Source organism: Stigmatopora nigra, chromosome 6, assembly GCF_051989575.1.
Source record: "Stigmatopora nigra isolate UIUO_SnigA chromosome 6, RoL_Snig_1.1, whole genome shotgun sequence".
NCBI classification, from domain to species: Eukaryota; Metazoa; Chordata; class Actinopteri; order Syngnathiformes; family Syngnathidae; genus Stigmatopora; species Stigmatopora nigra.
In genome coordinates this window covers 10,816,459-10,831,376 of record NC_135513.1, presented here as the reverse complement: position 1 = coordinate 10,831,376, position 14,918 = coordinate 10,816,459, and the positions used below count along the sequence as shown (strand labels likewise).

The 14,918-nt window shown below is 39.1% G+C and overlaps 1 protein-coding gene across 1 annotated transcript in view; it reads right to left on the bottom strand.

Annotated features, from left to right (window-relative positions):
- Nucleotides 1–14,918, bottom strand: part of grin2ab (glutamate receptor, ionotropic, N-methyl D-aspartate 2A, b) — a 68,490-nt gene that overhangs the window by 15,033 nt on the left and 38,539 nt on the right. The window contains exons 5-8 of the mRNA XM_077718114.1: nt 2,397–2,563; nt 2,070–2,204; nt 1,892–1,991; nt 829–1,034 (exon numbers count right to left, since the gene is read on the bottom strand). Coding sequence (XP_077574240.1) covers nt 829–1,034; nt 1,892–1,991; nt 2,070–2,204; nt 2,397–2,563 — 608 coding nt within the window. The remainder of the gene's footprint in view (nt 1–828; nt 1,035–1,891; nt 1,992–2,069; nt 2,205–2,396; nt 2,564–14,918) is intronic.

The following is a 14,918-nucleotide window of genomic DNA, read 5'->3' as shown; positions in this document are numbered from 1 at the left end:
ACGATGCGTCCACTCATGCGACAATAACACATACGCATGCCACACCAAATGCCACCTCGCTTCATGTTTATTTTCTACAGCAGCAGCTTATATGGCACTAGTAACGACGCAAAAACTTGTGTAAAATGGTATTACATCTTTGTTAACTACATTGCGGGAAATACCGATGTTATCAACCTTGGCTATTTTACTTACGAAACCATTTTAACCATAACTTGTAACATGGTAGTGTGACTACTACGAGTACTGCGCAATGTAAAGAAATACTATATGTAGATTTTAGGTCATGTAGGCCAAGTTTCTCTACTAAAAGTGTAATTCAGTAGTATTAAATATCACCATTTCCATGTGCATACCAATTGAAGAATATAGTATTTTCCTTCTAGTATTCTACTGTATTTCCACAACTATAAGGCGCACCACAATAAATGCCCCATTTTAATTTTTTCCATATATAAAGCACACTGGATTATAAAGCGCCCTGTCTATTTTGGAGGAAATTTAAGACTTTAGTGCGCCTTATAGTCATGAAAATACAGTACTTTTTTTCCAGCATCTGATAATGAATAATAATATTCTACTACCAAATTCTAGTACTATGATTAACACACCAAAGTCCACCTTGTTTCTTCTTAATTGACATTTTTCCAGTATCCTCCCAGACAGCAAAATTAGAGACCATTAAAGTCTTAATACAATTATTACACAACATTAATGAAATCAATATACTTATATCAATACAACTAATCCTGCTCTCCTTACAATATGTTCACATTCACTATTGACTCATTATGCAGTACGATTGACAACCTCACATCAAAAACCCACCTGCGTAGGGCGCTGGGTGGTAGCTTGCCCGGGCTGCGGTCCGACGGGGTGCTGTAGCAGCCACCTTGTCCTTCCGGCAGTTCGCCCTTCTCCCGAAGCATGGCGGTAGCGGCCGATGAGATGATCCCCACGCCGTCCCGCACCCGAGTCTCCAGCGGGTACTCCCAATCGTCGTAGGATACGGAAATCATGCCTAGAGGAAATGCCTTGGAAGGTATGGGAAAGATATTGAAAAAAAAAACACCATTTAAAATGCGTACTCAGCAGATTATCCTTTCCTTAGGTTCAAGATGAAGTCAATTAGTATTGTAGTTGATCTCCTTTGGTGTGCCTATGTAAAGTGAAGCTAAGTGACAGGAGCTTATGGTGATACATCAAGCGGGTATTGATCTTGCTGTTCTCTAGATTCCCTGCCAAAAAAGCTCCTAAGTGCATTCACAGAACTGCTGACTGCGCCGTGTCATTTTTTTTTCTCGAAAGCAACCGTGGAATAAAGAGCACTGCACAAGTGCAGAGTTGGACTAACACAAGAGTTTGAACTGAGACTTTTGCTTTTCTTTTGCTGTTTTTGCAAATGAGCAAACAAGTTACTGACCTTAAAATGCTCAAATGTAAATCTGAATGTATTTTAAACCTTGAAAACAGTTTAAATATGGCATTTATGGCATTTACCCTACTCCCCGACCTCCTCTCTATTTACTTTTTGCATATTTGGTCATGCTATAAACAGTTTTTGCAAGATTATTGCAAGTCCTTTCACCTAATGGGCACCATGTGGAGAGTGGATACACCTAATTACCAGATAGGACAGAAATAGAGTGGACAGATTTGGGTATTGGGGCCACCGACTGATGTAAATAGCATTAAAATGCCCCAAAAAGCACACATGATTGTAATGGAGGAATGCCCACAGGCCCCAAACCCTCAGCTACCCACCATGCTCCAATGGCTTCCCCCTCAAAACCTGGCCAAGAGTACATAGGGACCCCACAGTCCTAAATCCCAGGAGTATCTCTCTCTCACACACACACACACACAAGAAAATAAGAATCCATTTTTGTACCTCTGGAGTGAAGTCAGGATTTCCCGTGGTGAGACTGGATACGATCCAGATGTAACCAGCTCCAATCAGGCCCAGTGAACGTGCTTCTTCCAAGATATAACTGTTAAGGGAGTCAGATTCTGGTCATAAAGATTGATATTATTTGTCTTTTGTCTTTATAAAATGGTTGGTTCTTTACACAGCTTCGTCCTTGGAGCAGTAGAGGAGAATGACAGGACTCTGGATTCTCTTGAGAGCGATATGCGACTTGGAGTTGGGGTCTCCGTCCATGGCGTCTAGAGTCACTACACTCTGGAGGTCCCAACGTACAAAACTAAAAGAATGAACCGCACAATAATGTAAAAAAAAACCTCTTCATGAAGAATAAAAGCTCAAATTAACAACAACCTAACAAAAATTACAAATTATCTATGTAAGAATTTAATCTGTGATTGACATGACCAACCAATGACTGAGTTTTTACTTGACAATGTGGACCAATCAGTGATTGGCCAAGGCAAAATACCTGTGGTCCACGGTGACCCTGAGGGTGCTGATGAAGTCTTGGTACCCTGGAAATTTTGACGTGACGATAGAGAAGACATGCCAGTCGTATTCCTCCATAATGGCCAGCATAAGTAGCGCTTCTTGTTGTAAAGCGGCGCCAAACTGGAAGAATGTCGATTTTTCATCCTTTAAAGAAAAGAAAAAAATACCATTGAACAAAACAAAAAGATAGTCAGCATATTTTTTTTGTTTTACCGCCTTGCAGCTTATTCTATTTAATTGAAGCAGAGAGCGGGAAGGATGTAATTAGAAAGCATTTTCAATTGTGTAATCACTAAGTACAAGATAAGCGCCAGAGAGAACATGAGAGGAAGGAAAAGGAACATGGCACGAGAGCTTTAAAGTCTCCTTTCCCGCTGCTGGAAAGAATGTAGTGTTTACGGGGGAACACAGTACAAGGATTGTGAAGGCATAGAAAGTCTTCTGGCGAAGTGCCTGTCCCACTTTTTAATATAAAAGTCAGACTGAATCACAGGGTACAAACGTACAAATGTTTCCAGTTTCTTAAAACAAACATAGTCCTTTGACTTGCGCCTTATAGTGCGGAAAATACAGTAACTATAAATGATTTAACAAATAAAACAGTTTATTTTAGCTTTTTTAAATATATTTTTAGTTTTTACAAAATGATGTTTGAACTAAAAACATAAAAAAATGATTAAAAAATGCAATTATTGATTTAAAAGGGGGAAAATGAGTAAATTTAATTTACATCTATACTCTTCATTTGAGTTTGATCCTTAAACAGAAAGTCGGCACTCATGATTTACTTTCTCGGGCCGCACAAAATGATGCGGCAGGCCAGATTTGGCCCCCGTGCCGTCACTTTGACACATGTGCTTTAGTGAATGTCATTTACACAGACTAACAAAGAGCAAACACTGCTCGAATGTCTTGTTATTGGCACATAAGGTGACAATGAATACACGAATCACTTGTTAGACAGGTTTCCCCTCTACGTGACTCCGGCACCCTGTTTCTGTACCCCACGTTTGAAGCTTCCCATACAAATGTGGTAAGGGCAACGCTGACAAAGCACTTTTCTCTCCTTTGCGCTCTCCTGACCTCTAAATGTTGACTTTGATCAAACAGACTCCCATCTCTTGCTTTAATTCACCTTCTTAAAGGTTCGACTCCTGAGGCGGGTGGGCATACATGATCAAAACGGATTACTGCTTCTATTTGGCTTTTTCTCTGGCTTTTTCCCCCCTTTCGTAATTCCACATGGACTTTCACTCAGTCCATTGTGTTGCAAACACCTGCTGCAGTAAGGAGAAGACTGCGGGGAAGAGAGTATGCACCCACTCATCACACATTTAACATCAAAAGGTTCACAACAAAATCAGCTGTCAGTGTTTGTGTGTGTTTGTGAGCTTGGCATTGTATTTTGTCTCCAAGTAACATCCAACACACATACAAAAACACCCAAAATACACAGCGAGAGCCAGCCCGGTACAGATTTCGACAGCTTCTCGTCACGTAGGAGCAGGGAAGAGGATGTAATTGTACTTCAAAAAGATCTATGTCACCCTATCTGTGTGTTTGTGCATGTGTGAGTCTGTCTGGCTGGCTGTAGGTGAGTCCTACACGGTCTTAAAGAAGAATCTCTTGGCAACAGGCTTATTGTAAGTCCTGATATCAACACGGCACACATGCCTGGAGGTTAACGCAAAAGATACACACACACACACCAACCGATGCACACTTAACTTTCAACACACACACACACAAGGTCGAGTTGGACAATGCACCAAAAATAGTCGTCCGATTGTCTTTTCAGTACAAAACAGGATGGGAAGAAGAAAGAAAGGGAAGAGAATGTAAGGGAATGAAATGGGAAGGAAAAGAGGTAATGAAAGGAACACTAATGGAATGAAAAGGGGGGAAAAGGAGTGGGAAGGGACAGGATAAATAAATGCAAGTGCAATGAAGAGAAAAGCGTGGAAAGGGAAGCGAGGAACAAAAGGAACATACAGACAAGCGTAAGTAATTAAAGCAGAGCAATTGGGAAGGAAGGAATGGAAATGATGGTAGAGTACAAAGAGAAAGGAAAGGGAGGATATCAAGAGAAAAACAGGTTCAGGTGATAATGAAAAGAAGAGAATAATACAAAATTGGGTGGACAGGCTGGAAAGAAATGGGCCATGATAAGTAAATTTGAGGGGGAAAAGTCAAAAAAATAATAGTAAGAAAAATAAAAGTAAGGAAAATTAAAAAGTTATCAAGCAAAGAACAAAAAAAAGGAAAATATTATTATTATTTTTTTGTTATGGACTTTCCCTTTGCATTACTTAACTTCTCTTCCCTCATCCGAAGGACAAAAAAAAATGAAAGTAAAGTAAAGGGCAAGATGACAAAGTAATGTTCATAAAGGAAAGAAAATGAAGGCGAATGACATTCGCAGGAAAAATAGGAAATGCAAAAAAAAGGGATTGTAAAGGTTGCAAAAGTTCAGAAAAGAAAAGGAAGGGCAAAGAATGGAATGGAACCACTTCACAGGAAACAAAGTGGATGGAGAAATTGGTAAAAGAAAAGCAATTTGTCACCACAAAGGATTAGAAAGCACCATTTGAGTAAAGTGCTGTCTGATGATGCTCACATATACATCAATTATACACGTGCACACGCCATCTACACACATGTGTGTCACCTAGAGATTTACTGATGACATCTTCCATTAATTATACAAATCCGGTGAACTTGGTGCACACTGCAATGCACGCGCACATGCACACAGTCGTGCTGATGGTGTGGGGCATCGAACATTAATTATGGAGCAGGAGCGGCGTATCGTACACTTACTCTGCGGGCCCGTGGCAAAGTCGCAGCGACACATGCGACCTCACGTCAAATTTCATTTTGGCGTACTGACGTTTTAAACACACAAGTGGAGAGACGTCATGCTGTGTGCATATTTAACTGTATGTATGTATGTATGTATATACATGTTCTTAACTCCGTGAAGATTTTACATGAAGTTGCAGATGTGGACAGCAATACACAAACAAGAATGGGAAATAATTAACAGGGTTTGAGTTGGGAACTTTAGAGGAAAGAATGTGTAACTTGTGGAAATGTTGATATTTAGGGTGTAAAGGTCAAATAATTTTCATTACTTAGGCAGACGCACATATTTGACGTTGAATACTACTTATGTATATAGAACAGGGGTATTTTTAGAAAAATCGGCTACATTTTTTGTTATCATCTGTTAAACGAAAGAGTCGAATGGGGTAAGCTGAATTTAAGATTCTTGTGCGAGCCATAATATTAAGTTATAATTTCGTAATTTGCCGTGGGACAATAACATCTGGGTAGAGTAATCCATTAAAAACTGTAGTATTGTAGTATATACAGTGAGAATAGTTCTTTTCCGCTTGATAGAAATTTAAAAAAAAAAAACACAAATGGTAGTTTTAGTCCAAGTCCTTCGTCTTCTTGTGGCTTTGAGTCCATTGTCCGCAATATTTGGAGTAGTTGCATATTTAAATATATACATTATATTAATTGTATTATTAATACAGTTCAGTCTTTTGACATGCTTATAGCTGTAATATTTAATAAAAGTACACATAATTGTACTTGTATTTCTGTATAGGCACAAAAACATGTATTTTGGTAGATAAAATGGGGGTGATCCTACTTAAAGGTTTTTGTCTGGTCTACATTCACTGCGATATTCGAGCGATTACTGCAGTGGGCCACAGTTGGCCCTGGGGGCATGGTTTGGACACCGAGGGAAAAAAAACACTATTTTCTAAGATATTGAAGGTAGGGTGCTCACAGTTGACTAAAAAGATGAATACCTTCCCAACCAATCGGTGCAACTTTGACAGCAATCACTCATTTATGAAAAAAACATTGGCATTTGGAGAGATCTGTCTGGTTCTAACTGATGACTAAGTCTGAGTGGCATTCCAGCTCCAAGTTAAGTTAATTTTTTTTCCCCTCTTGTACTAAAAAGCTTCCAAATGTGTCATGACGAGAATAATAAGAGCTGGCGGGTCACTATGCAGACGAGCAAAGACATCAAGATAAACCACGCCAATGCCATTAAGCCAAGTAGTGTGAACGCAAACCTCGTGTGTGCATTCTTAGCCTGTTAAGTGTGCGATCCAATCTTTCAAATATGTCCTCAGAAAGACCAGATAATGCTGCCAAATAGCTTATTAACACACACTTTTTTGTTGTTTTTTTAATGCCATAATTACCGTCAAGGTACAAAAAGTCAAAGACTTTGGTAAGACATTTTCTTTAACATGCCACAAAGCTAATCTTGGAAACAAGAGAGCTTGGTTAAACACGGTGTGTTTTTCCGATGCCTTGCTAATTCTCCCTAAACGCCCAGCAGATGTTCTTTGAAATCCTTACGCTAACAAAGAATTAGCACTGACAAAAGGGGGGGAAAAAAAGAAAACAGAGCCTGGAAGGAGAAGATTATACAATAAAAAGTTGTATTATTTTTTTTCTTCCGTGATTACTTTAAGACGTTTAATGTATACAATATGAAAAAAGAAAAGTGTGCTTGCCTCAATAAGCCATAGACATAATGTTAAACGTGATAAATTCCCCATTATAGATAGAGAGAAAGTTTTGATGTCATAAATTTTCCACTCTGTGACCAATTTTACTTAATAACATGATATAAATGTCCCAAATCTAATTAAAAAGCAGAAAGTGACAGATGAACAGTTATGTGTACTAATGCTGAATCCATTTTTTTTTTATAAAAAGACTTGACTAATTGCTGGGTAAAATCGCAAAACAATCAAATCTGAAGAAAAAAAATGGAATTTATCAAATAATCCTTTAACATGAGACAATGTTAAGAAAGAGAAGTTTTGAATTCTCTCTCAAACTATGGTATATATGACTTTTAGCGCTTTGGCATCTCACTTGGGGGACATGGGCGCCCCTAACATAATTACTATTTAAGGCCTCCTTGCTCCCCAACCTTCTGGACTACTACACTATTTAACACTGTTCGTCAGCATCTGTAAAATGACACACATCCCTGGACATATTGAAACATGTTTCGTTCTGGAAATGTTCTATGCAATCAAGCATAGTACATGAGAAGCATAGACATCAACTGACTAAAACTAAAAAAAACTCAAAGAACAATGTAAATTGTGTCAAGCACATTTGAAAAGCTATCAACTATATTAACAGATAAAAAACAACTTGGACGGTAATAGAAATCCAATTTAAGTGGTGACTACGAAACCTTCATGATGTCCGCTATAGTGATTGTCCATCTGTTTTTTTCTTTTTCTTCCCTGAGCCAATTCTCAAGGGAATCAGGTGGCAGATCCAATTGAAAAGTCTAGACAAAAGGCCAGAACACATCAAGGATCTTTTCAACAGGAATTCCACCGACTGTCAGTGGGAAATCTGCACCCAGGCCTTTTTTTAAATCACTACCTGTTCGCCTTTTTTTAGTGGGTGGAGTCCGCTGTGTAAAAGATTTACCGCCGTTAAACCGGTCGTAAAAAACGGCAGGAAAAACTTGTGCACGGACAAGTTGCTTCCATCCATCATACCCCGACTGGCGCGTTTCCCGCCTGTCACACAGCGTCACTCTGCCTTCTACCCACCTTGGCAGGGGGCTTTTTAATGGCTACACATAGGAAAGCATGTTTGAAAAACAAAACAATATTAGCATACAAATGAGTTGCATTCTAGCAATTCACATTAAAAACCGATGTGAATTTAGGGATTTCTGTACTATCTACTCATTTTATATTGTTACCGTGGCACTTATTAGTAATTAATCAATTCACATGACAAAATATGACATAAAATCTGAATTGTCATGTCTCCTACTTTTAATCGCTCTTATCTCAAGACACAACTTTTTGGGGAATCCTTAATTTTAGGTCTTTGTTGTTAATCCCAGAAAATACAAAGAAATATTATCCCTACATATAGTGAATCAGATAAAATTGAGATGTGTGTAACCTATTATAAATGTTTGAATTATGGTGCTTCAAAAAGATACCATTTTGTAGCCTGGCACGGGAGATAAACGACTGTGTAGACCCTCTCAGCTCCCTCCATATTGGGAACCCCCTTTACCCCCACTTCCCTTCTCCTCAGGCAGAATCAAAGAATTGCCAGTTGGATATTTATAGCAGGAGGGCCTTTGGGTAAGGAAAAAAAACGAGAGAAAATAATGTATCCCACTCTGTTTCACTCACTGCCCACTGATGATGACTCTGTTGGACTCCAGCAACCTGAGGCCTGAGGTAAAAATGGCAGCAGGCGGGCTATGAGTCAGCCAATGACCGGAGGGAATACCGAACGGATGAATGTGTGCCAGCAGGTACGAGACCGGGAATACCACTCGAAGTCAAATAAGAAGTAATGACGTTGTGTCAGCAGTTGTATATTGTACGGTCTATTTTTAAGGAATATCATTATGAAAACAGCAGGTTTGAATAAAAAAAACTGCCCTAGTTTAATGTATATGTATTGATACTGATGTTGACACCAATACTTGCAAATTTATGGCATAAAACAAGGAATTACTGAAGTTTAAATATAAATATTGTCTATAATCCAGGTTCTCAGGATTGAAGGAATCGCCCATTCACAGAGTAGTCGCCACAAAGCACATGCTAACGGAATAAAGTGCACATTTCTGTAAAGCTTGACTAACTTTGGCATATGAGCACATGAGCATGTCAAGGGGTGAAAGGCCTCAGACAGTCTGTAGTCAATGAGCTGCGACCGATCTCGTGAGATGGTCAGGCAAGGGATTGCACACTTTTCAGCACATCTCGCTTTTACAGCAAAAAGTACATTCAAGCATAAAATGCAAAAAAAAGCAAGTTGTTCCTAGTGACAAAGACCAGAAAAAGGGAACCGAAAGTACTACAAGAAATGGGCGATTATATTCGTGCGAACCACAACGTAAAGGCCTTGCCATTGTAATAATTAGTACAGATACTTCATGTAACTAAACTTACATGGCAAGGGAATATCAGGCAGGAACCTGTGTCTTGTACTTTCCATTATCTTGGGAATTGAAAAGACTCAGAGCAAATTGTGACTAGTCTGTGTTTCGTCTTTCTTTTATGATAGTCTTCCCATCACAATGACTAATTGAACACGCTAAGGTTAATTGTAAGAAGGCAAAATTAGTCTGGATTCCCCAGGCTATCTTGGTGGTCCTTATGGACGTAAAAGGGAGACCATCATTTCAACACAGTTCAGGATAATAATGCTAAAATAATGACAAATAAATGGAGGATAGAAGACGTCAGTGTTTTGTATTGTTTGAAACAGGAGTCCAATCAGGATTGCAATTACTAAATACCACCGACTGTTTGCCACCTGAGAGCAGAATGTATTCTGGGAGAAACAGCAACAAAAAGAAGCCAAATCGCTAATTGTGCAGACAGAGAGAGAGAGAGAAAGAGAGAGAAAATGAACAAGACTTGCTAAAGGCAGAATGGCTCATTATAGTAAAGAACTCATAGCAGGGTCTTTTTTTGAGAGTCCTGCACACTTTGCCAAACACACACGAGCAGAAACAGTTACCCACAAAAAATATACGTAAAATAACACACACTTAGAGCAGTAGTCTGCAGCACATTTGGATCTAGTGAGCCTTTACAAAAACCTTGCACAACTGCAGTAAAATCATGTCCGACTTCAGCAAATTTAGGTATTTACAAGACTGCAGGAAATCTAACAACACTCCAGCAAATCATCCCTCCAAAATTGGGTGAATTCCGCAAATACAATCAAACTCCAGCCATTTCTGTCCAATAGAAGTCATTTTATGAAGCTGAATAGTTAATACTGCAGTCATTCTTTATTTATTTAACTTGACCATATAATTAAATTGCTGCTTGTGGGATTCTCTCACTTTTTCCATAGTTCAGCCAGATGCAAATGAGTTTACAGACCCTGGGGACAATAACTTGGGCCAGCTCAGTCAGATGACCAAAACAGGAATGTATGATGAGTGGTCGCCATAGCTATTATGCTGGCTGGAATTTTTAAAACTGGAATGGATGCCCTTACTGGCGCATCACACTTGATTTTGAGACGAGTTTCCTCGGTTCAAAGCCAGCCGTCTATGTGATCCACTTATCCACTCACAAGCAGAGGGCAACGTACTTAATCTACCGTCAATAGTTCAGACAGAGCGTTCAATGTTTGTAGACAAGTTGCAAATGTTAAGTAATTTGAGCTAAAAGGCTTGAAAGATGAGCGTTGCCAAACTTGCTGCTTGTAAACATTGCAAATGTATTGCTTATCAGAAAAGTTATTGAGTTAAAAAAAATAAAATAAAATGACATTTAGTTATAGACTTGAATACATACTGTAAAATCTTATGACACCCCAACAACACCTTAGCAACTTCCATTCAAAAAAATCTACCGTATTTTTAGGACCATAAGGCGCACTTAAAAGTCTTAAATTTTCTCCAAAATAGATAGAGCGCCTTATAATCCAGTGTGCTTTATGTGGAAAAAAAATTAAAATGTGTCATTCATTGAGAGTGCACCTTATAATGCAGTGCGCCTTATAGTTGTGAAAACACATTAAATATCTTAGCTAAATCATACAAATCTCACAAAACTCCAATTCCATTTCATATCCAACCCCTGCCACTTGTATTTTTTGCAACTTTATTCACACAACACCCCCCGATTCCATGGCAAATCAAAGCTTAGCCCACCGACTGCATTACATTTATTTCTCTCACACACCTGCCTGGACTCATTCTCCGACACCCCCTGATGGATGGGATAGGTCCTCACACACGGACAAGTGCACACAGGCCAGCATGGGAGGTGTGTTTGTGTGTGCCCTGGTGTTTATATAGTTAGTGCGTGGCCCATGTGTCAAAGAGCAGATAAGTGAATCTATTTCTCAAACTAATTAAAAGCTGCCCGGCGATTCCCGGCGGTAAGAAATAAAAAAAAAGAGCACCCGCTCGCTTTGTGTTTCCGCATATGCACAAAAACACATTTGGCCATTTCATCTGTGGGGGTGGCGTGAATGTGTTAACGCATCTTGTGAGGGCTGTTTGATGCCAGATGCTTAAAGCCAGTGGCTATTAGACAGCAGACCACTGATAACAGGCTATGGCTGTCATCACCTACTAAATAAGCCTTCGAAGCCACAACACATGAACAACAACATATACGTCAACCAAGCAGCAGAAAAATCCATGTGATTGAGGGGCGGGAGAAAAGGAAAAACTCCTGTTGATATCCCTTAGATCACTTTTCAATGAAATCACACCAGTTCATTGGTAATAAGAGGTAACTCACCACACTCTAGACTTTCCACCACATCGTAAATCTCTGCAAAACCTTCCCTGCCCACTCGACAACCTCACTCGCTCTCACTGACAAGCTAAGTCACTTTCTTACTAACACAGCAACAATGAGAAAAGCTCACAGATGAACAAGCCGTATTTTCTCGCATATAAGCCGCCCCTACGTATAAGCCGCAATCATTCATAGACATCAAAATTAATTTAGTTTAGCGTTTTATCTGTTTATCTTTTCTCTAATTTGAAATAAATGACCTTATCGGCCACATTGTCTTGCATTATATGGCGTTGAGTCTGTCACCTTGCCGTTTCCTGAAGGTCAAGTTTAATTTGTGCGCATATAAGATGTACCCTTGATTCAGTCATCATTTTTTGAGCGACAAATAAGGCATATATTAGGCAAATATGCTAGAATATATGGTAATTGACTGGCTCATGGTCAATAATAGCATCAACAAACTGTGCGAGGGACAAAGAATATAGTCGGATGGATCAAAAAACTAACCTACATCCAACAATTGTGGCCGAGTTGAGTCCTTATCCTGAAAAGCATGGAGGATGACACTCCTCCAGCTCACTCCATCGCTGCTTAATACACTTAACGTTGTGTGTGTGTGTGTGTGTGTGTGTGTGTGTGTGTGTGTGTGTGTGTGTGTGTGTGTGGTTGCGCGTGTCGTGCCGAGATGGGCCGTAAGAGATGATTCACTGCTGGAAAAAAAGTGGAGCGTCATCTCCTCCTTCGGTCCCTTTTTGGAGTGCAGATGAAGTGCCGTTGTATTCACACACTTTGACACAAATGCATTCACGTACAGCACACGTTAGTGCTGAACGGTTTGGGCAAAATACCTAGTCCTTTATCCCACAGGCCCAGACGTCATAGAATTCACTATCTACTGCAAGAGTGTCAGACTCGGGTTGGTTCAACTCGATTTCACATGGGCTGGACCATTTTAGATATAATATTTTGATTTTTTTTGATAAATTGATTAAAAGAACTGGATTAAAAGCCCTGAATATTCAGTTTTTTTATAGATCTAAATCAACGATTATTTTAGCTTTTTTTTAAGTATATTTTTTAGATTTTACAAGTGATTTTTGAACTAAAAACAGAAAAAATGATAAAAAAATGACAACTTTTGATTTAAAAGGGGGATAATCAGGAAATGTAATGTACATCTATACTCTTCATTTGAATTTGATCCTAAAACAGAATGTCAGCACTCATGATTTACTTTCCCGGGCCCCAAAAAATAATGTGGCGGGCCAGATTTGGCCCCCGGGCCACCTCTTTGACACATGATCCACAGTAACATCTACAAACATGACAGAAACGTATACCATACCATCTAAGCTACTGCTACAACAATGTCAGGGGCACAATTTTGCCCATTGTACATAAATATAGCTCCAAAGTTTAGGAAATTGTGTTTTTCATTTGATTATTCCCTCCATCCTTGACCTATTCAATCACTTTTTCTCCAGCCAAATCTTTCACCCTCTCCTCATTTCACAGATAAAAACGAGTCACATTCACCTATTTGGTACACAGAACAAATGCAGTCTGAGTCTCTCCATCAGGATTGAGCTGAATAATTCAGTGGGTGGAAAGTACACAAGAGTGCAGAGAGCGTATTGGGGGCTGGCTGGCCTGAGGGCCGCTTGGGCGCCACTGCCGCCGTTCTAAAAGCAATGATGTCACCAGCAAGTAGCATCTCTTGTCCCTCTTTTGCCTTTTAGCTCTGCGCACCCTCCCTGCCCGCCTGGCATCGTTGCCTTTTTGATGCTTGCCCCAAAAAGAAAGAAAAAAAAAACACAGACTAGAAGATCAGCAGTGGGACGCAATAAAAGCTTCCAACATGAAGGGCCGTCCTAGTGGAATTGTCCCAACCAGCTGTCACTGGGTCACACTCAACTACAGGAAGACAATTAGTCAAAAAAAACAATGCATTGCTTGACGCAATTGTTTGTTCTTCACCCAAAGAGAGTACTGTGGTTTTACGTTGGGATAAATAAACTAGGTTTTGTAGTGTAAATCTGTGTAACCAATCCAAATGTAAATACCCAAAGTGTAATGATATTCCCAATTGTTTGCTTTCCCTGAAAGATGATGACTGTCGGTTTTGCTGCACCACAAAATGTACACATTTTATGTTCTCTAAGCTTAATGTGTGTTTGCAAAGGTTTGCAGGTTGTTTATAGCTTCAGGCAAAGGTAAAGTAAAGAATATCCCGTATTAAAGCATTGTTTTTATACCTATGAGAATCTTTGGCCTTTGTCTTTGGGTCTGACAATTTTTATCTCGCTAATATATTTTCCCAGGGTAATGTGTACATACAGTGTTAAAAAAAAGCTGAACTTTACATTTCAAGTGAGCATATTTCACTTTAATTTTCATGTTCTGATGGAAAATTTAATTCTACTATCTGAAACTCAAAACTGAACTCTGGTTATAGTCTCAAAATTTTAAGTATAAATGGTTTTGACATTAAGAACATGTGTAATGTAAAAAAAACGGACTAAAAGTTTTTTAAAATGTTTTTCTATCCATACAGTTATCTGGTTTTTACTTATTTTGCTGGATATAAACTTTGGGAAGCTGAGCACTACTTAAACATTTGAAGAAGAAAAAAAAACAAATATTTACTTATTTTTCCAACCAGCCATGTCTTCAGAATTCACTTTGGTTATCACACACAGTAGGATTCACAGAAAAAAACCTAGTCTATTACATCCTCCCTCAAAGTAAACAAGCCACTTTTGCTTGGTTTCACAAATGTTCATTTTTCGAAACTTAAGGGTTATCTTTGTTCAGGTACATTTGCAAACATCAAACCTACAGTTCATCACAGCACGTTTCTGAGTAGAACACAAAACCAACAGTCAGTCTTCAATCTGATTCACAATTGGTTGTGTCTATACAACTGATTTCAGGTCTGGCTTTCACGTTGTAAAACCGCTAACCAGTATAAATACCGTCTACCAGACTCAAGACATACCGAGCTATTTCAGTACCAACGAATAATAACTGGACACTTAATCTCTTCTTCTTAATAGCCACACTTTTTTCAATCATGGCAGACATATGCATTGCGGCATCGACTCCATCAAAACCTTCCGATTCCCTCGACAAAAACATCGCTCATAGAAGAGGTCTATAATGTCAAGACCTTGTCATAAAACAGC